General features: G+C 44.9%; 1 protein-coding gene across 1 annotated transcript in view; it reads right to left on the minus strand.

Moving 5' to 3' along the window:
* Nucleotides 1-4288: 4288 nt before the first annotated feature.
* Nucleotides 4289-20468, minus strand: part of TMED8 (transmembrane p24 trafficking protein family member 8) — a 35792-nt gene continuing 19612 nt past the window's right edge. The window contains exons 3-6 of the mRNA XM_060620408.3: nucleotides 14754-14883; nucleotides 13053-13179; nucleotides 12520-12825; nucleotides 4289-11211 (exon numbers count right to left, since the gene is read on the minus strand). Of these exons, the coding sequence (XP_060476391.1) occupies nucleotides 10994-11211; nucleotides 12520-12825; nucleotides 13053-13179; nucleotides 14754-14883 (781 nt within the window). The 3' untranslated portion in view covers nucleotides 4289-10993. The remainder of the gene's footprint in view (nucleotides 11212-12519; nucleotides 12826-13052; nucleotides 13180-14753; nucleotides 14884-20468) is intronic.

Consider the following 20468-nt stretch of genomic DNA (forward strand, 5'->3'; position numbering starts at 1 on the left):
ATTTTTGAGACAGAGACAGAGCATGAACGGGGGAGGGGCAGAGAGAGAGGGAGACACAGAATCGGAAGCAGGCTCCAGGCTCTGAGCCATCAGCCCAAAGCCCGACGCGGGGCTCGAACTCACGGACCGCGAGATCGTGACCTGAGCTGAAGTCGGACGCTCAACCGACTGAGCCACCCAGGCACCCCTAGCCCCCGTGGATTTTAAAGACAGAACGAACTCTGGGGAAAGGAGGCTGGCCACTTCAGGCTGTGCTGCCACAGCCCCATGGCAGTCAGCCTTCCTGGCTCTGGAGAGACAGTGGGATAGGTGAGGAGCTGTGGGCAAGGCCAGACGGGGTGCTGCCGCCACATTCCTGGGATTAAGGAGACAGCTGGCTCTGCCCCTCGCCAGCAGGCACCTTGGGAGCCCAGATGATTGGAACCGATTTCCAACACTGCTGAGGTTACCAGGTTCCTCCATCCCTTCCTCCTCCCAGTCCCATCTCCGGGCAACAGAGAGACTTCCGGGAAAGCAGGGAACTAGACAGAGTCTGCATCCAGGACAGGGCACTGAGACAGACAACCTGAGACCACTCCTCCTGCCCTGAATGATTCTAGAGAGAATTAGATACAGTGAAGGGGGGAATGGGTTTTCCTGGAAGAAAAGTGGTGGCTGTCCTACTCCAGCTGGTAATGGATTTGCCACTCCCTCCATTCAGTCCACCAGCTTGCAGCGAGCCTTACCAGGTGACCATCCCACCAGCCCCCCACCCCGGCTAGGAGCAGGGATATGTGGCCGTGCCCCAGAGAATGTGGTAGACATGGCCCTTGCTCTTCCTGAGCTTTTGTCCCTCCCCTTACTGGTGGAAATTTAATTGGCATGTGAACTCCACCACCCAACAGACCCACCATTGCTTCTCTGCTTGTCTGTCTGATCCAAGATGACTTCTAAGAGTCCAGTTCAGGTCTTCTCTTGGACACTACCAGATATTAACCCTTTTAACCTGGGACTCTATCAGCCTAAAACTGGTGGCAAGAGCTTAATGGGTTTTAAGGAAATCTCAATCAGGTAAACAGGTGATACAGCCTCTGTTGTCAAAACATGGAAACCATCCCTCATCTGTGGCACACTTTCCATATTTTTCTCATAGTTCCCATAGTTTGGTCCTCTGATTCAACAGGAAGTTTCTGGTACGTGTCAAATGTAAGGTGAATACCAGCTGTGGGTGGGTAGGGAGGAGAGAGAAGAATTTGTGGCTTTTCCTCTAGGCTCAGCAGACATCCTTGGAGTCCCATTTCTGAGGCCCTCCTTTCTATCTGGCTCTCCCCAGAGCCCCCACCCCCAAACTCAGACAAACCTGACCTTCTCCACAAAAACCAGAAATGTGTCTAAGGCAGAGAGACTCGCTCTGGGCTCCTGCGAGGTGACTCACCTGGACCATGCTGGTACTTGCAGCACCCCCGCATCCTTCACCTGCACCACCCAGAGGAAGTGCCTAAACCTTTGTGGCTCTCAGCTGCACTGGCTTTAGGAGGACAGTCGTCTATCTTCCCACCTCACGATGTTTTTGTAAAGGAGATTTTTGTATTTGAAAGACAGAACCTAAGCCCTGGGATCTCTCCACACAGCTGGCAGCACCACGGGCTGGTCTCAGGACCGGGGCTGGGACCACCATGGCTGCCTTCTTCACCGAGACCTGAGGACAGTGCCTGAGCTCTCGAGGGCCCACGACAACTCTGGGTGTCTCCTGCGGGCTAGGGTACCGGGCCTGTTGATGAAGTGCAGGAACTGGAGAGGAGATTTGGGGGCCTGCAAGAGAAGGCAAGCAGGGGGGAGCCACCAGTGCAGGGGGAACTGAGGGATGGAGGAGGGGAGTGTGGAAAGGGGCGATGGGATGCGCAGAGGCTCTGGCCTTGCCGAAGGACCACAGCCCGAGAAAGGAGAGCAGTCTGGTTTCTGGGCCTGTGGTTTTGAGTCAGAGTGAGGCTACCACTCCGTGTGTTCCAGCCCCGGGCCATCTGCGGAGTCCAGGTCACCAGCACAGTTAGCTGACCTGCCCTTGAGGGATGTGGAGACCTGAGATTTTGCTGGCTTCAGCCCTCCCCATCGGGAACTGTCATCGGGGGCCCTGTGGCTGGTTTCATGGGAGGGAGGAGAACCCTCTTTATTCCCAGAACTTAGCTGTGCTCCAGGGAGGGGAGTAAAAGAATGTGGCCTTTCTAAGCCATCTTCCCTGCATGAGAGCTGGGTGCTCTCAAACTCCTATAGGACTGTACTCCCGACCTCCCTGTGACCCCCGTGCCGCACAAGGTGACTAGCGTTACTACGTAAGGGCATGTTAGATGGAAACATGTCCTTCCTGTGCAGCCATGGCTGGCCACCCCCTCCCCTCCCAGAATGTCCCTCTCTTCTTTGGGGGGCCCTAGAAGATCATGAAGGAGCAAATATTTCCCTAAGTACAGAGATGACTTAGAGGTCAAGCCAAATGGTCCTGGGACTGGGCAATAATTAGGATTCTCTAAAGCGTTTTGAAAACTGCCTCTTCTGTGACTCCCTTAAGTCTGCAAATAAGTGGTTTTCAAGGGTCAGATGTATCTTTCAATTCGAAACCATCACCTATTTAGGGCATGTTTCCCAGCAGGAGCCTCTTTCCAAAGGCTGAGTGGGTGGTAAATGTCAAGTCCTTCATTCCCACCTCAGTCGTCAGACCTGTGGGGAACAACCGGCAGATCCCTGACCTGGTATGTCAGAGGCCACAGGGAGACCTGATCTGCAGTCACAGTGGGAGTGGCCACAGGGAATGACCGGCAGATGCTGGAGTGGTAGTTAGGTGTGGAGGGTCTTTCACCTCTATGGAAGCGGGAAATCCCGGCAAATACTTGAGAAGGATGAAACCAGGAAGGAGGTGCTTCCAGGACACACTTGAGAACAAAGCAAAATATACGGGATTTTGTTCCAAAGCAATTTGACATATCCATTAAGGAAAGGAGTAAACTTATTGAACACGCAGGTGGATACACATACTCAGAAGGACTCACTGTATCGGCTCCTCCTAACTTTTAAACATAACTTACTTAGCTCTCATTCCAAAGTCACCAGCAGGCATCATTCCACTGCCAGAGAATATGTGAACTAACATGGCTGCTGAGTTTAGCCGGAACCTCATAGGTTAAAGAACATAAGACTAAATGTCAAGAGCTGCAACATATAATCCCGAGCTGTGTGAGGGTCAATGATGTGACAGTAATGAATGCCTTTAAACGTTAAACAATAACCTTCAATGGGCGCCTGGGTGGCTCAGTTGGTTGTGCATCCAACTTCAGCTCAGGTCATGATCTCGTGGTTTGTGAGTTCGAGCCCCGCGTCGGGCTTGCTGCTGTCAGCCTCTCAGCGCAGAGCCCAATTTGGATCCTCTGTCTGCCTCTGTCCGCCTCTCTCTGCCCCCACCCCGCTTGTGCTCTCCAAAAAATAAATGTTTAAATAGAAAATAACCTTTAATATATTATGACTTAGCCATTACACATTCAGCATAGCCAAACATAACTCATTAAAGGTCCCTAGCTCCATGTAGTCTGCCTGGGCTTTTTATGGTTGGTTGTGCCCTAGTTTGGTGGGCAGATCATATCCACTTAACGCACAATTATTTCCAATCTCTTGCTCCCTTATACAGCAGCCTCTAAAATACGATGCAAAGGAAAACAGAGAGAGCTCTAATAGGCTTGTCTTAGAATCACAGATCTCACTAAAGTAAAGATTTCAAAGGTGCTCCTTCCTCCTCAGATAGGAGTATTTCTCATTTTGTAATAAATACCAGAGACACACACAGGCAGCATTTTAAGAGATGTCTAAGACATTTTTAAAATGTCATTTAAGTGTCATTTTTAAAATGAAAAAAAGGCTGAATTAATATCACCCGGACTGCGTTAATGATTACCCTGGTGTCAAAAGTACCAGTTCCAAATTTGAACACAGTAAGCTCATGGGAAAATGAACATCACTGGAAACCAAATACTGATAAAACTATAATGTTCTATTTAGTAATCATCACTGCGCGCCCACCTGTTCTGCCCTTGAGCCAAACCCAGTCCCCAGTTCGTAATACTCTGCCATGAATTTAAACACGGCTGAAAGATCTATCATTAATCTTTCTCAATCTTTTCTTAATTGTTAATTTTCTTAATTTTTATAATCAAAGATTACAGAATTACTCACATAGATTTACAGAATACCTTTCTTCCAGGAGGAATACAGAGATGAATAAAAAATGTCAAATGTAAATCAGGTTCATTAAGATATAAGTCAAATGTTTCAGGTGCATAGTGAAAAAGTTTATTTAGGACAGATTTCAAAACTTGGAAGAGAAGACAAAGAATGCACAAAAGCTTCACAAAACAGTTACGGAATATAAAAACACAAGAACTGAGCTATTTAAAGAACCACAGCTCAGGATCATCTGTGTATCACAGTAACACATTCAGTGCCACAGGGTGGTAAGAGAAGGTATTTTAAAGGAAAAACCACTCAGCAGGACACAACGATTGAGTAACAATTTGGTACAGAGCTCTTAGAAATCATAGGATCTGTTGACAGCATTTCTCATGACACAGAACATGTAAAACAAGATGACTGCAATAAATGATTGGTTGGGCTACTTTTATACTTTAAAGAAAAGACTGTTTCCCTTTCAGACCCCTTTTGTAACATCAGCGTCAAAGCATGATATAGAATAAGGAAAGGATGCCTTTGTGGTTGCCGATTTGCCAAGAAAGCATCATCATCTTTCATTTAATGGACAGATCTCAGTGCACAGCACCAAAGCAGGCCTTTCAGAAATATAAGTTAAATGGCATAAAGTAGTTTAGGAAATCTGCAAGCACCTCCCTCTATCCCAGTTATCCTTCCCCAAAGTCTGGCTTTCTCATAATCCATCCCTTTGATTACAAAGCAACTTTCTTCTGGGAATTTCAAAATGTTTCCCATTATTAAGGGCAAATGGGCACACCAGAGTCCATGGGTTACAGGACTGCTTTCTCTAGACTTCACACTTGCTCTTGAACATGGCTAAATGGACATAATTCAACTTGATTAAATTAAAACAACTTCATTTATGGGACAATAATCTCAGAAATGGAGGTTAGTAGAGTTTTTAACTTGTAATTTCTTAGTACAATGTACTACTTAGGACGTGAGAGAAGGAATTAAGATACTGTTTTCCAGACAACTGTCAGCCTGAACCTAAAAATCAACAATAACAATAACAATAACAAGGAACATTTTACACAGAGATATTTCAAACCTGAGTGAAGAAGTGAGTTCAGGAAGAGAACTCTTTAAACTGTTGGCTAAGGGCTCTTCTGGAACCCTATATGCTAGAATATCCCAAACCTAAACTTCAGACTTGTTCATGACCCTATATCAGAACTTTTAGAAAATGCACTTTGTCCCCTGGAAGTCATTTCACATGTATTATTTTACCCTTAGATAAGTACTTTAAGTGACAGAAAACTGTGTAATCTAATAAGGAAGCCTGTATATCTGTATTTCTGGGGCACTTTCTCCTCACATCTTAGAGTAAGGAAGAGCCATGAAATTAACCCGGTCCACATGCCTGGGACCTAAAAGAAATCAAAGTATGTATAATGGTAATCAGATCATGAGTTCAAACCAGTGACCAGAACCACAAATAATTTCAAAGCCAGCATCTTACATGTGGACTTCATTTGTGAAGGAATAACTATTTATAAATGAACCCCATCAGGCCTTGGGCCACTGGGTTTTCTTAGCTTAGTGACAAGTGATTCAAACAGCAGAGGTTTGTGTGGCCTTCATGGTTCAGGCGGGAGCAATGAAATCTGGTCACATAATACTTAGCAAAGCTTCTCTCACCCTCTGGGTCCCAAATCCTGCCCTAACCTCAGAATCTAAATAAGTGGGTAGAGGTCAAAGAAGTGCTCACAGATGCTAGATGGGTTAGACAGAGCAAAGGGGTAACACCAACCATCACCAGGTGCCAACTAAGCCAAAGCAGTTTTCTCCTGGATGCCTCCCCCATCTCCAGAAAACTGCCCACCAGGACCCAACTTCCAGGGGGTTCCTCTCCTTCTGAGAACACTGAGGAGCTGCAAACTCACACTACAATTGCATTTATAACCTGTGACACACATAGTTCCCAGAGAAGGAGGGCTTGCTCTAGTTATTACTTGACTCAATTAACTTGTTGTCTTCATCAGTATCCCATTGGCATATCCTCTTCATTCACTTGGTAAGGTTAACAAGAGTTCCAACTGATGATTGTATAGTCATACACCAGTAACTCAGCTATCCCAATATGGGACTATAAGTCATAATCCTTCCCCAGTCCTACTTCCAACCAAGGCTGATTGCCTTATCCACTCAACTCACACTAGAGGATTAATCGGATAAACAGAGGCCTTGGATACCATACTGCCAGTGCTAAACAATATCGTAAATAATCAAGATATCATAGAGAAATGGAGGGAGCCTAGTCCCTCTTTCTCAGGTGTGTGGCAATGAGGGCCTAGGAATGGATTCCATGCATGAAGACTGGGACTTTGGCTGTAAAGAGGCTCACCACACACTGGGTTACTGGAGAGCACCCAGCTTGTGATTGGTTCTAGATACCCATTTCCTACTCACTTCCCAGAGAATCATGCATCGTGGCTTCCTGAGCACAAACAAAATTCAAACAATGACTTGCTCTCTAAAAAGCATTAATCCCTTAATGTGCGACCCCTCACAATAAAAGAAATGAAATTACCTTCCTTCAGACAGAAACTCACCTTCCAACTCTCCTCAACCACTGAGATTCTATAGGGATGGTGCTTTTTCCTTTTCCAGCAAATTCAGGTTTCCAGGAGTTCTACCCTTTTGGCTACGTGGAAAGAGACTAGTTAAAGACGCTGATGTGGACCTTTTAGACCCAGGAGAAATTCCAAATGGAAGCTCTTTAAAGAGAGAACTGTCCCACTTACTGCTATGTGTGTGACCATTCCACATAGGTTAAAGAAGATGGTGATTCCTACACCTCACAGGGAGGTCAGCCTGCAGGGGCATAGCTGGTTCGCAAACATATGCCTGTGGCCTGAGGCCCTTCTGTGATGTTGGTCAAAATTAACTGATTTCATCCCTTTCTTGGCCAAGTCAAAACCAACGGGGGCTGCCAAGACACAGCTGCACCTCCTCCCAGCCTCTTTCTAGTTTCACCATCCTTCTCCACGGCCCAGAGAACACGGAGATGAAATCCAGCCTCGGGTCAGGGGATTACACTTGGTAGAGAAGACCTACTCAGAAAGAGTCTATCCTGTTGGGAAAGACAGCTAAAGGGGTTTGGAGGTTTCTCCAACAACCATAATGAGGACCAGCAAGGCTTCTGACTTCAACAACAGTTCCAACTAATGAAATACAGACTAAAGAACTAAATAAAATTGGGATATGAGCAAAACTCTGGGATGCATTTGATAGCTTATCTCTCTTCCCCTCATTTTACTCCCTTTTTCTTCCTTACTATCAGTTTTAAAAGATAGTCCCCAAGCTGCACAAAACTCATTCATGCCTCTCCCCCTCCCTCCACTAAAACAATCATCTTTTATGTAAATGTTAGGGTCACTCAACTCCATGCCTTAGAATCATATACTTTGGGGTTAAAAGGCAACATTTTGCAGAAAAGTGGTCTTAAAAAATAAATATAAAGATACAGACTTTAGGATTTGGGTTTTTGCCTAATTGTTCCAAAGAGGAACTGGATAGGGCTCATCAAAAACATCAAAACTCAGATATTTTCTATAACTGGTAAGTTTTGCAATAATGTTGAGTCCTACTGATTAACATAAGACAGAGAACTCTCAGATTTAACTCTTTCATATACACGTAGTAGGGGGCAATATGTACTTTTAAAAAGTCTGAGGTTTCCCTTCCTAAATAACAGATAAAAAAATATTTTAAAAATACGTGAATGGCCTTATTTCAGGTTGTTACCTACTCCCACTATAAAGCTATACATTGTCTGAGGATTGAGTTGTAACTCTGGAGTCCTGAGGACCTGTCATAAAGCAACAGATTAGAATAAAGTCTTTCCAGAGCAGCGTCACAGTTACACTTACTCTACTTTTAAGTTCTCTGCTTACTGAAAATTCTTTATCAAAAAGTGTTAGAAAAAATTAACACTTTAAACATGTCCTCCTTTGTAAAAGCCCCATCTCTCGACAGAGTGGCCAAGCTAAACAGACTGAAGAAATTTAAGAAGTTAGCTGTGTGTAGAGAATTTCTATCTCTCTCCCACTACAAAGCATTCTCAGAATTGTTTGTTAGTATTTATTTGTGCTCTAGAGAATAGGGTGACAGGGGAAGCAGAGGACTTTGATTTCATTGTTTGCTTTTAAGAATTTGGACAGGGAGAGATTAAGGAAAGGATGATCTCTGAGGATTCGCTGGGCTATGAAGTTCTCAGTAATTACATGTGCTTCCACAAATAATATTTGGTCCCTACAGTTCAATGATTGCAGAAATTTAATAGGAGAAGAGTAAATGGTTAGCGAAAATATCTTTTTAGCCATTTTGTGCTAATGGAGCAAAGAAACGCCAGTGCAGGGTGAAATGTAACAATGTCCAGGATTTCAAAAGTGACCAGACAAAAAGAGGCACATGGAGGTGACAGGAACAGGTCCCTCAGGCTTCCCTGATGCACCAGAACCAGGATGCCAAAGAAAGTAAGTACAGAGACGCTCATGGCAAAAATAAAGAGTGTTTGTTGTCCCAGGGAGCTTGCTAGGGCCTGACAGCTCCATTTTAAGAGAAAGCCAGAAGTTAATAATAAACAGGAAAAATAAGCAAGGCTTTAGCTGACTGGGGAACAGCTCAGTAGAAAATTATTTTATAAAGATTAGACTCAATTAGCTAAGGCAGGATTCAACTTCATGCTGAAAGAGTGCTCGCTCCGTTTATCTCAGGATTAGATGATGTGCAGCGAGTTCGCTTTTTGCTGCCCAAACAGATAGTCCCTAAAATCATTTCTAATTTCTTACAAGGTAGATAAACGCTGGCCAGTGTAATCCTCTACAAAACGCACTGAAATATAAAACAATGGTGGTGTGATGCTGTTCGGTCCACAACATCCTACCCTCCTTGGGGCTTCGCTCCCAGGGGAAGAGAAGGTACAGGCTGTACGGCCCTTTGTTGGTGACACAGGTGATACCGTAAGGAGCCCTGATCGAGTTCCTGCTCCTGTAGGGAGGACAGGTTTGGTGTCAGACACCTGCACAAGAAAGGGATGAGCCAAAGGAAACATCATGAGGAAGAGTACTCCTCAGAGCAGGCAAAGGACTTCGAAATCCCAGAATCATAGGATATCCCTGATTGGCAAGTCAACTCCCCTGCACTTAATCCTGGGTGAATGGGCAGGGCCCCTCACGGCCTAGAATTCCTCACAGGGAATCCTGGGGAAGGGTGGCATCGTCCACCCCAGAAGGGCAGAGTCCTCCCAAAGTATCCTAGGACTGACCTGCAGGAAGGGAATTATCACTTCGCAGCTTCTCCTAAAATCATCATCTCACTCCACAGAAGAGGAGGCCTAAATGGCTCAGAGCAGACAGAAGCCTTCTAAGAAACAGATGGAAAGTATCTCAGAGGCAAAAATGAAATGTGCCAAAAAATAAATAAAGTAATAAATAAATTGAATCATTCCTCAAAATTCTAAGGCAGTAACAGACTCAACACAAGGAATAAGAAACAAGGAGGTACAGATAACCACAGTGGTCCCCTCTCTGCCCGAGGCCCAGCCACCCCACTGCTTTGGCTGCTGACTGAAGCTCCCCTATCCTCCCGTGGCACTCCTGGGCCTCAGGACTAATACAGTGGGAAGGCTGTGACCCGGAAAATGCAAGCTTTGGCTGGTAAAGACAAATCCCATCAGCAGCAACAGTGAAGTTTCATTACCACCTTTTCTAAGAGACTTCGAACACCAAAAGCTTTAAGCCCTCAATGCAAGAAACCTAAATCCAGAAACTTGAAGTCAGATTGTTTCTGAAGAAAAATTACTAAATAACATTCCTACCCTCGAGATAAAAAAGAGTGGTGGGGAATCTGGAGTGGTTTTTGTTTTTTAACCTTGGTCTCTCAGATTATACCCCTTCTTTGATTATACAAAAAATAATAATTCAGTAACATTTGACTTGCAAAGATGTGGATTCTGAGATCAATCTAGTACCTAATTTCCACCCTTTCCCCTTCAATTGCCAGCACCCTTGCTAAGGGACACTACCTCTTGAAGCAGGAAGTGATGGAGGCAGTTTCTCCCCTCTGGATCTTAGACTACGTGATCGTCACTTAGACTGCATGGACATTCTTGCTGTGAGGGCAAGGACACAGGCGTGGGAAAGGCAAGAGGAGGGCACGAGGCGGAGTCGAACAATCTGGACTACTAACACCCCTCCAAAGGCAGTGAGGGCTCCCGGCCTGTGCTATAGACCAAGAAGAACCAGCAGGCAGGAATATGGCAGTGGTGAGAGGCTGGACAGAGCTTTCTCCATCCAAAACACTGGGTTCCTTCATGGACAATGTGTTTTTCCTCTTCCAGCACTTTCAAAAGATGAAGACTGGGGGCCACTAAACACATCTGCAATATAGGATGTGGGAGAGGAGAGAGCAGCAACTGGAATAATACCTCGTACCAAAACAAGCCTATTTTTAAAAGACAACACCCAACTACCCTTTAGGCTTTTGCCCAATGGGCTCCTTCACGGAGGGACGTGGCCGGAGTCTGAAGCAAGAGGAGCGTGAGTCAAGGACCACAGAACAGGAGCACTACACCACCACCTGCAGAAGCCGAGAAGGGGGAAAAGCTACATGGGGTCAACAGTCAGGCATGCCAGGCAGGACGTGAGGGTCAGAAGCCTCACGCTCAACTTTTAGCTCTTGCCTATCCAAAACGAGAGGCACCAGCTGGCAGCCTGCTCCAGCCAGCAAATACCCGCCTGCCTCCTGTCCCGGCGGGCCTTCAGCTAGTGTAGTAGATGTGGAAGTAGAGAGTCTTGTTGCGGAGCAGGGAGTAGGAGTTGTCAAACTTGAGCAGGTAGATGCCCTCGCCAGGGTAGTCGTGGCTGCCAGCCTGCACGTCCCGGTGGCTGTCTCGCCGGTACACGGGCATGACTTCCCCATAGCGACCTCGAAGGGAGCTCCTGGAGCCTCTCTCTACGTCTCCAACTGGGACAGGGTCTGCATAAGCAAAATGGCACAGTGTTGGGATATGACTTCAGAGACTGAGTAATCCGACCTCAAGAGAAAAGAATGGACCAGGTGACTTAGTGGCGTTTAGCTGGGGGAATGCTCTTACCCTCCTACGGGAATTTGGAGATGTCTGCTGACCTTTTGGCCATCAGAGAAACTAGCAGGTGATACTGCATTTAGAGCACTTAACATCAGGACAGTACCTGCCCAGCAAAGAAGCATCCCACCCCAAATGCCAATAATGTCTCCACTGAGAAACAATGATTTAGCCTTATACAGCCCACCTAGTTCCGGAAGTGTCTGGACATCTCCAAGGGGGAGAAAATATTTCGAAGGGAAGATTCTGACATCTCTTCATTCAACAGGAGAAAGAAACAGCTAATGGAGGTAGGAAATACAAACACACTGAACAGAGTGACCTAGAACTTCTACTTGGCCTCCTGAAGAACAGCAAAGTAAGATACAAGGCTCCCCCCCGCCTAAATACCTGAAGATTTCCCTGCAGACTTGCTTTTCCATGAAGAAGCAAGGGATTGATTTTTAAGATTATATAGAAAAATCAAGATGCTTGGAACCTACTTAGAACCTACTCATACTATTGTAAAAAAAAAAAAAAAAAAAAGCCTCGGAGTCATCCTGAGTAGGCATTGCAAATAACAACTGGAATAGAGCACAGAAACTATGTTTAAAACTACTCTGGGCCTATTTTGCAATATTTACAGATATTAAGGCACTACGTGGTACATTTCAAACTAATACAATGTTATACATCAATTATACCTCAATAAAGATTATTTAGGTTAAAAAAAACTGCTCTGGGCATGAAATGAAGGAAGTAAACAGTAGTCAGCCAACTGTGACAAGTTGGAGAGGAGTACAGTCAGCAATGTGCAATCACCCAGTTTGGTTCCAGACTAAGAACAATGGCAAATATCCCAAACTATGAGAGAAATATAAAATAATCTCAGTTTATACGTGATCTATATACTGCAGCACTGACCCACCCCTTTCCTGCCCATCCCATCCCTTTCCCCAAGGAGATGTTGGGGAAACAGCTGGGTACTGATTAAAAGCAAAAGAAGCTTTCCACTAAGGCACCAATACCAACCCCACCAGAATGTTCTTTGAGGGTCAGACTTTGGCCTGTACCACTCAGTTTAGCTTACAGTGCTGAAAGCAGGATTCCTTGCCTGCATTCTAAGGAAGGGAAGGACTGGTATAATACGGGAAGTGGTCATTAGAAACTGGGTTGAGCCAGAAGAAGCAAATTGCAAATTATGTTAAAATTAAATTTACCTTCAATCTCTTCCTCCTCTTCTTCATCTTCATCCTCATCCTCACTGGAATCACTGACCTGCACAGTTATGTCAGTGCTGGTTACAGGGGTCCAGTCAAAATAAACTCCAAAGCCAATGTCATAGTCATCAGTCGCAAACTCCCAGCAAACACGCTTCCCCTCTGGATGGGTAGGTACCCGGATGGTCACCACCTCACCCCGCTTCACCACCAGACGGCTGTTCTTCTCTTTGCCCAGCTTGCTTTTGAATTCCTTCATTTTGGTAAAGGTCCAGATGCACGGAGGAGCCATCAGAGGTGGGGACACTAAAAGGACAAGCAGCTTACTACTGAGAAACCAAGAGAAAATACAGCCAAATGTGGCATTTTGCTTAGGCAGGGTGTCATAGTCAAAGACATTCTTTCTACTTCCTGGCTTCTTTGACTGCCTTTCACAAGTCACCTTCTTAGTTTCCTTCCATCTGTCTGCCTGCCTTTATTTAAGCACCCACCGGGAACAAAGAAACTACCTTCCATACCCCCAAAGGTCTCACCTTTCCTGTGATCCCCCAGGAGATCTGCAGATTCCAAATCAGCTGAAAGGATATCTATAGCTCCTGTGTGCTCAGACTGGATCATAACGATGTCCCCGGACCTTTGTGGAACTTGGTACTTGGCCATCTGCACAATGGAAATCTGATTAGAGCACTTACTAGCGTGGCAGATTCCAATTAGCCTCCTCCCAAGGGGGCTGCCCACCCCTGCCCTATTGCCTCCACTTTCCATCAGCTCAAAGCCTGATGTGCTATGTTCCCTCCTCCCTCCCTTTTGCAGCTCTTCCACTCCAGACCCTTTATAAAATCCTTGCCCGTGAATTTCCTCCAAGCTTGCTACTGACTTCTGCACCAACAGTGTTTCTGTGCCGCACCGTGACCTGCACAGCACCTCCCTGTGGCCCCTCTCATGACAGCGCTTGTATCCGGGGTTTAGCCCGGCTCTGACTCTGCCACACAGCCTCCCGCTACAATCCCCACTCCCAGGCTACCTCCAGATCCCTGTCAATCAAGCCACCAAAGCACTGCAGAGAGAACCTGTGGTTTATATTCTCTGTCCCTGGCTTATCCACAGCACATCCGGGATGTCCCATGCCACTGGCTGTCACATCCACTAACAGTGTTCTGTAAATAATTGTCATTTCACTTGTTTTAATGTATTTAAACAGTCCATTTGCTGCCAGATATCTAACCTCCATGGAAGTATACAAGCATCCCTTGAAATTCGAAGCCCTCGCTAACCCATGGCAGGAGGCTGCAGTCTCTCTCTAGCGGGTTTCACATGAAACCACTCAGATCAGTGCTCCCGTTTCTTGTTTTTATGCCATAACTTCTTGATCCTCTCCAAACAGTCAGCAGGCAACTCAAGAAATGTACACCCACTGGCCACACAGGACAGCATACCAGTGAGATGGCTATCCAGTTAAGAAACCAGAATTATATTTGCAAGAAAGAAAGAAAGAAATTTTGAATTCATCCCAGACTATATTCTCATAATATCTCTTTCTGAAGATATTACCTCTATTGCCAAATGAGGTGAATCAGACTTTGGCTAACCTGCTTACATGAGTCTTTCCTTTTCCACAAGGCTAAACAAAGGATTTAGTTTGCAACATATTAGCAGCACAGCATTAGTAAAGTCACCAATAGATCTTGGCTTCAGTTCCCTCATCTGTAAAATGGGAACATAATGGTACCTGTCTTATAGGTTTCTTCTCAGAAGCAAATGAAGTATTGTGGATAAAAATGCTTCGTAAAGCAAATGTAATGATAATGTTCGGCATTGTCTTTATTGACCATAATACCATTAGTAATTATAATCTATGTGTTAGTAATAATACAAACAACTCCTTCCTCCATGGCAGGGAGATTACTGCTATCTACACCACTTCTATGGAACCTTGACCATAAATCCTGAGTAGATCTACCACAAAAAAACTGAAGCTAAAACACGATCCCATGGTTGAAGGCTCTTCACATCCAGAGGATGTCAGATGACACATGAGCATCCATTCTAACAGTTCATTTCTTGAGTAGCTGCTGGTTCAGTGATGGGCCCTGAGGGTGACACACATGACCATTCTCCAAATAAATAAAACTGAGACGCCCCAATGCTTTCTAGGTCCAACCCATCCACACACATCTAGATTCTGGTGCCACACACCGCTCCTCCCGAAGAGACTGCGACATCGCCCTCCCTACCTTGTTGAGGACCTGGGCCTGGTCTGCAGGCAGCGATTCCTGCTCCACCAAGGCCTGCGCCTCCAAGGCACCAGCTGTCTTTCGCAGATCTTCGGTGGCATCCTCACTCGCTCGAGATACCGTCTGTGGCCTCTCAGAAGAAGACAGCATGTCAATTCAAGGACTCTTTCAAAGGGCACAGTAGTCTTGGAGAAACTTAGAAATAAAACAACCTTCAAGGGACATCTCCCAACCTCTGCTTTCCTCTGGCATTTGGGTCCACTGTCAGTTTAGCTGACCACTGCCCCGGGCTGACTTGGCCCACAGTAAAGCAGTGACAGCGTGTGACGGCCCAGGACTGATGAAGCCAGGCCCCAGGTTCTGAGAACCATGGCGAACATGCAGGTCAGTCGTCTGAGTTTTGTTCTCTGGGACCCACACCATCTGCTCCACACAGGATTTCAACAAAAGAAAAGTCAGAATCCCAGTTCTGTTCTACACATAAAACTTCTGTTAGAAGCAAACAGAGGAGGCCTCGCCAGGGCCAGAAATCAATCACCAAAACACAGGGAGCGCAAACTGATTAGCAAGGCCATCCCTCTCCAGTCAGGCTGGGAGCAGTCTTTCAGCCTTTCCGCTTCACACCATCCTCCAGATCACACTGGCTAATAAAAGAAGGTCATCATTTTCTTTCCCTTTTTAAGCACATTAATCTATTATCCCAATGACTTAAGGCCTGACAATTTGAATACTTTTAAAGAAGCAGAGGAATAATTTCGGCCCTCTTCCCTTTCCCCTGGCTTCTGGAAAGACCACAAAGTGAGCTAGGTGCCAGGGCAATGGCACAATACCCCAGGTCTCTTGGAAATCTGTTGTCAACAAAAGGTGGCATGGGATTCTTTAGAGCAGCAGTCATCAGAGTTCAGCGCGAGGACCGCTGGGGCTCTTCAGACTTTTTTTATAATAATTCTAAAACGTGATTGCCTTTTTTGATTTCCATCTTCTCAAGAGAATACATTAGAGTTTTCCAGTATAGGACACGAGATGTTGCAACAGAATGTACGCGGAAGCAGATCTAAGAATCCAACTGTCTTTGTGAAGCCAGACATGAAAGAGAGTTACAACATCTCTCTTCTCACTAAATTATTTCTGCTTTGGAAAACAGTTGTTTTCCATTAAAAACATATTATTTATGTTTACATGCAATGAGTTCATTATTTTCATTTTTAAATCAATAACTATTTTTTAATTTTTCAGTTTTAATTTCTAATATAGTAAACATTGATAGAGATAAACCACAGGAAAAATTCTTTGGGATTCTCAATAACTTTGAATTGTGTAAAGGTTTGAGAACCACTGCTTTCACGGATCATTTCCCCACTGAGTAAATGACTGGAAAACAGTACAGAGACAATATGGGGAAACAGGACTTATTTGGTGTTTATTAGTTTCTTTCTCTCTTCTTTTTTTAATTATAAACAAGAAAAAGCACTCCTAGTTTACAAATTACCTCTTTTCAGACAAAATAGAGCCATCTTTTGGAGTATACAAGTCACCCCAACCTACCTCAGGACAAACAAGAGGTAGTCACTATAAAAACCAAACGTATGGGATACTGTTGATTTTTATGGTTTTGCTTGGGTAATCCTGTGTAAAATGTAAATTAGTCTAGGCTGCAAGCCTATTTTTTCTCTTAAGCCCAGAAATTCCAGTCTGCTTTTGTTTCTTGACACTATTTATCCCTATCTGTGTCCTCCATTAGTAAGTGAGCCTGATGGCAGGGATGGGCCCTGTTCCTGGCATGCATGGCATCTACTGCCAGGCCCATCACATGGAACCCTCATCTCCTAAAATGACCTCATGTCATCGTGCTCAGTCCGTTGCAGTCACAATGGTCTCTTGAATCTGAGGGTCCTCAAACACCTCAAGCATTCGAGGGTTTTGCACCCGCTGTCACCTCAGCCTAGAATATCCTGCTGCCAGTTACCTGAGGGCTTCCTTCAGGCTTCTGCTCAGCTATCACTTCTAGGGAGGCTCCCCAGATATCCGCATGTTGAATGGTTCACCCTGCCCTAGCCCCATCAGTCCTTCTAGCCTTACCCTGTTCACCTGTGTTCACTGCACTCACTACTGCCTGACATATTATGTCTCATATCTTGTTGACTGCAAGGTGTATATTTGTTTTCAGATTTTAACACAAACGAAATGCAAGATGTCCTAAAAACTGGTGGTGTCTTACAACTGCCCGGGGACTGGACTGACACAGTCTTTGCCCAGGAGATTTGCATTTGCTTCTGCCAGTATTCAGGAGGCTTCCAACTGACACAACTTGAATAAGTTCTGTGTGAGGGTTTTGTTCAAACTCCAATGGCACGGTGAATTTAGACCACAAACTGGTGACTACAGACTCATGGTTCATATTCTCAGCGGAGATCTTTTTCTCCTCCCCTTACACAGAGCCAAGATGGAAACATTCAAGTTTCCTTGTGGTCCTTCTCTGTGTGGAGGGATCTTTTTTCTTGTTTACCTTTTCACTGAAGGTTCACGCTTTTGGTGTCCTAGCTCCATGAAGGATGGGAGCGGGTGGGGGTGGGAGGGAGTGTCTATTACTAGACTCTCTACCTGGGACATTTTTCCCTTTCTTGGTAGTTCATTAAATAACAGTACATCTTACAGGTGATGGCAACTTAGAGTCTATGAAATAGGATGTATGCTTGCTTTCTGTCTGCCCTTCCCACTAGAATAGAAACGCCACGAGACCAGGGACTTGGACTGTTTGTTCATTTGTGGTATCTCCATTGCCTAGAACACTGCCAGGTAAGTAGCAGGCTCTCAACAAATATCTGTTGAATGAATAAATAGTAGACGGTCCCAAAATATTTGTTGAATAAATAAATGAATATATTAATTTTTGTCTAGGAGCAAAAGAGAAATACTGGCATGTGAGAATACAAGTTAATCTGACCATTAGCCTGACCTTACTGTACATGGCATCTAAAACTAAGTCTCCTCTTTGCCTTTGTGTATGCTACTTTGTATAAATATTGTTCTGCTTATTAAAAAAGTTTTAGGGGTGGGGCGCCTGGGTGGCTCCGTCGGTTAAGCGTCCGACTTCAGCTCAGGTCACGATCTCGCAGTCTGTGAGTTCGAGCCCCGCGTCGGGCTCTGGGCTGATGGCTCAGAGCCTGGAGCCTGCTTCCGATTCTGTGTCTCCCTCTCTCTCTGCCCCTCCCCCGTTCATGCTCTGTCTCTCTCTGTCTCAAAAATAAATAAAAACGTTAAAGAAAAAATTTTTTTTTAATTAAAAAAAAAAAAAAGAAAAGAAAAAAAAAGTTTTAGGGGTGCCTAGATGGCTCAGTCAGTTGAGCATCCAACCTTTGATTTTGGCTCAGGTCATGATTTCATGGTTCATGAGTTTGAGTCCCACATCGGGCTCCACACTGATGGTGTGGAGCCTGCTTGGGATTCTCTCTCTCCTTCTCTCTCTGCCCCTCCCACGCTCTCTCTCTCTCAAAATAAATTTTAAAAAATCTTTTAAAAATAAATAAACTATTTTAGAGAATAGTTCTTTTTAAATTTTTTAATGTTTACTTATTTTTTTTTTTTTCAACGTTTTTTATTTATTTTTGGGACAGAGAGAGACAGAGCATGAACGGGGGAGGGGCAGAGAGAGAGGGAGACACAGAATCGGAAACAGGCTCCAGGCTCTGAGCTGTCAGCACAGAGCCCGACGCGGGGCTCGAACTCACGGACCGTGAGATCGTGACCTGGCTGAAGTCGGACGCTTAACCGACTGCGCCACCCAGGCGCCCCAATGTTTACTTATTTTTGAGAGAGACAGAGAAACAGAGCGCAAGTGGGGGAGGGGCACAGACAGAGGGAGACCCAGAATCCAAAGCAGGCTCCAGGCTCTGAGCTGTCAGCACAGAGCCCAAAGCGGGGCTCGAACCCACAAATGGCTAGATCATGACCTGAGCCGAAGTTAGCTGCTTAACCAACTGAGGTACCCAGGCACACCAACAAATAAACTATTTTAAACAGGACATGCAACAGCCACATGAGTTTAATGTTCACATTAGCATTTCATGCTCTGAAGAATCAATGAAGGGTATTTGGGGAAAGATAAATTGCAAATCACTTGATGCCAATGATAAATCACATAAAGGAAAAACTCCCACTGTAAGCCTTCTGGTTTGTGCTGACCCAGAGCAGGGAGGCCATCCCAAGGGAGGGGACAGCCTGACCAGCCTGCCAGCCTCACTGGCAAGAGAGAGAGTTGGGCCCTTCCATTTCTAATACACACAAAACATAAACACTGCACTTCAAGTGTCATTTGGACTGGACTTCTTTCTTCACACACTAGATTTTAGAAACAGAGCTTTAAAATTAAATCTCCTTTTTTCTAAGAATGTTGTAGATTCTTCACTCAAAACTTTATTCTTAGGAGGAAACATCAGTCCGTGTCAAAAGCCAGCCCCCAAACATCCCTCAGATCAACATCCAGAAAAAGGCTGGTGGCAGCAAGAAGGAAAAGGCGCTCCCTCCTGGGATTTGAGGAGAACAGGAATTGTCTCAAATCAACACAGCCTTGGGGAGGCTTGGTCTTCTAAAGGGACTATTCTATAAATAACCTAGTAGCTCTAAGCATAGAACTCAAAACCCTTCTAATGCTACTTACCAGAACGAGCTTTATTTATTTTTTATTTTTTTATTTTTTTTATTTTTTTAACATTTATTTATTTTTGAGACAGAGAGAGACAGAGCATGAATGGGGGAGGGGCAGAGAGAGAGGGAGACACAGAATCTGAAGCAGGCTGCAGGCTCTGAGCCATCAGCCCAGAGCCAGACGCGGGGCTCTAACTCACGGACCGCGAGATCGAGATCGTGACCTGAGCTGAAGTCGGACGCTCAACCGACTGAGCCACCCAGGTGCCCCCAGAACGAGCTTTAGAGAACAAACCTAGAGCTGTGTGAACTTGGGCAAATTTTTAAATTCACCGTTTTGTTTTCCTCACTGGAAAAGAAACACCTGTTTCAGTAGGGTTGTTAGGAGGATTAAACGGTAGAATGCATTTTCGCACCTAGTATAGTACTGAGCAAATAGAAACATTCTGTAAAAGGGGGGTCTGGGTGGCTCAATGGGTTGAGCAGCTGTCTGACTCTTGATTTCAGCTCAGGTCATGATCCCAGGGTCATGGGATCAAGCCCTGAATCAGGCTCCACACTGAGCATGGAGCCTGCTTAAAATTCTCTCCCTCTGCCTCTCTCTCCTGCTTGCACTCTCTAAAATAAAGATTTAAAAAAACTTTTTTAAGAAACATTCTGTAAAAAGTAACTATTTTATTATCATTATTATGGAGAATATTCAATGAAGCATGGCTATTATATTATTATCACTAACTATATTACCATTATTATTATATTAAACATTATTATCTCCCATCATCTGAATTCTGGGGGAAAAAGCTTTATTTCATATGCAAAAGTAAGAAGAAAGAAATTCTACTCAAGAAATAACAAACTGGGGCACCTGGCTGACTCAGTTGGTGGAGCATGCAACTCTTGATCTCAGGGTTGTGAGTTCTAGCCCCACAATGGGCATAGAGTTTACTTAAAAATAAAATAAAATACTTTTTTAAAAAAAGGAAGTAACAGTAGCACCTGGGTGGCTCAGTAGGTTAAGCCTCCAACTTCGGCTCACATCATGAACTCAATTCATGAGTTCGAGCCCCACAT

Source organism: Panthera onca, chromosome B3 (genome assembly GCF_046562875.1).
Source record: "Panthera onca isolate mPanOnc1 chromosome B3, mPanOnc1 haplotype 2, whole genome shotgun sequence".
NCBI lineage: Eukaryota > Metazoa > Chordata > Mammalia > Carnivora > Felidae > Panthera > Panthera onca.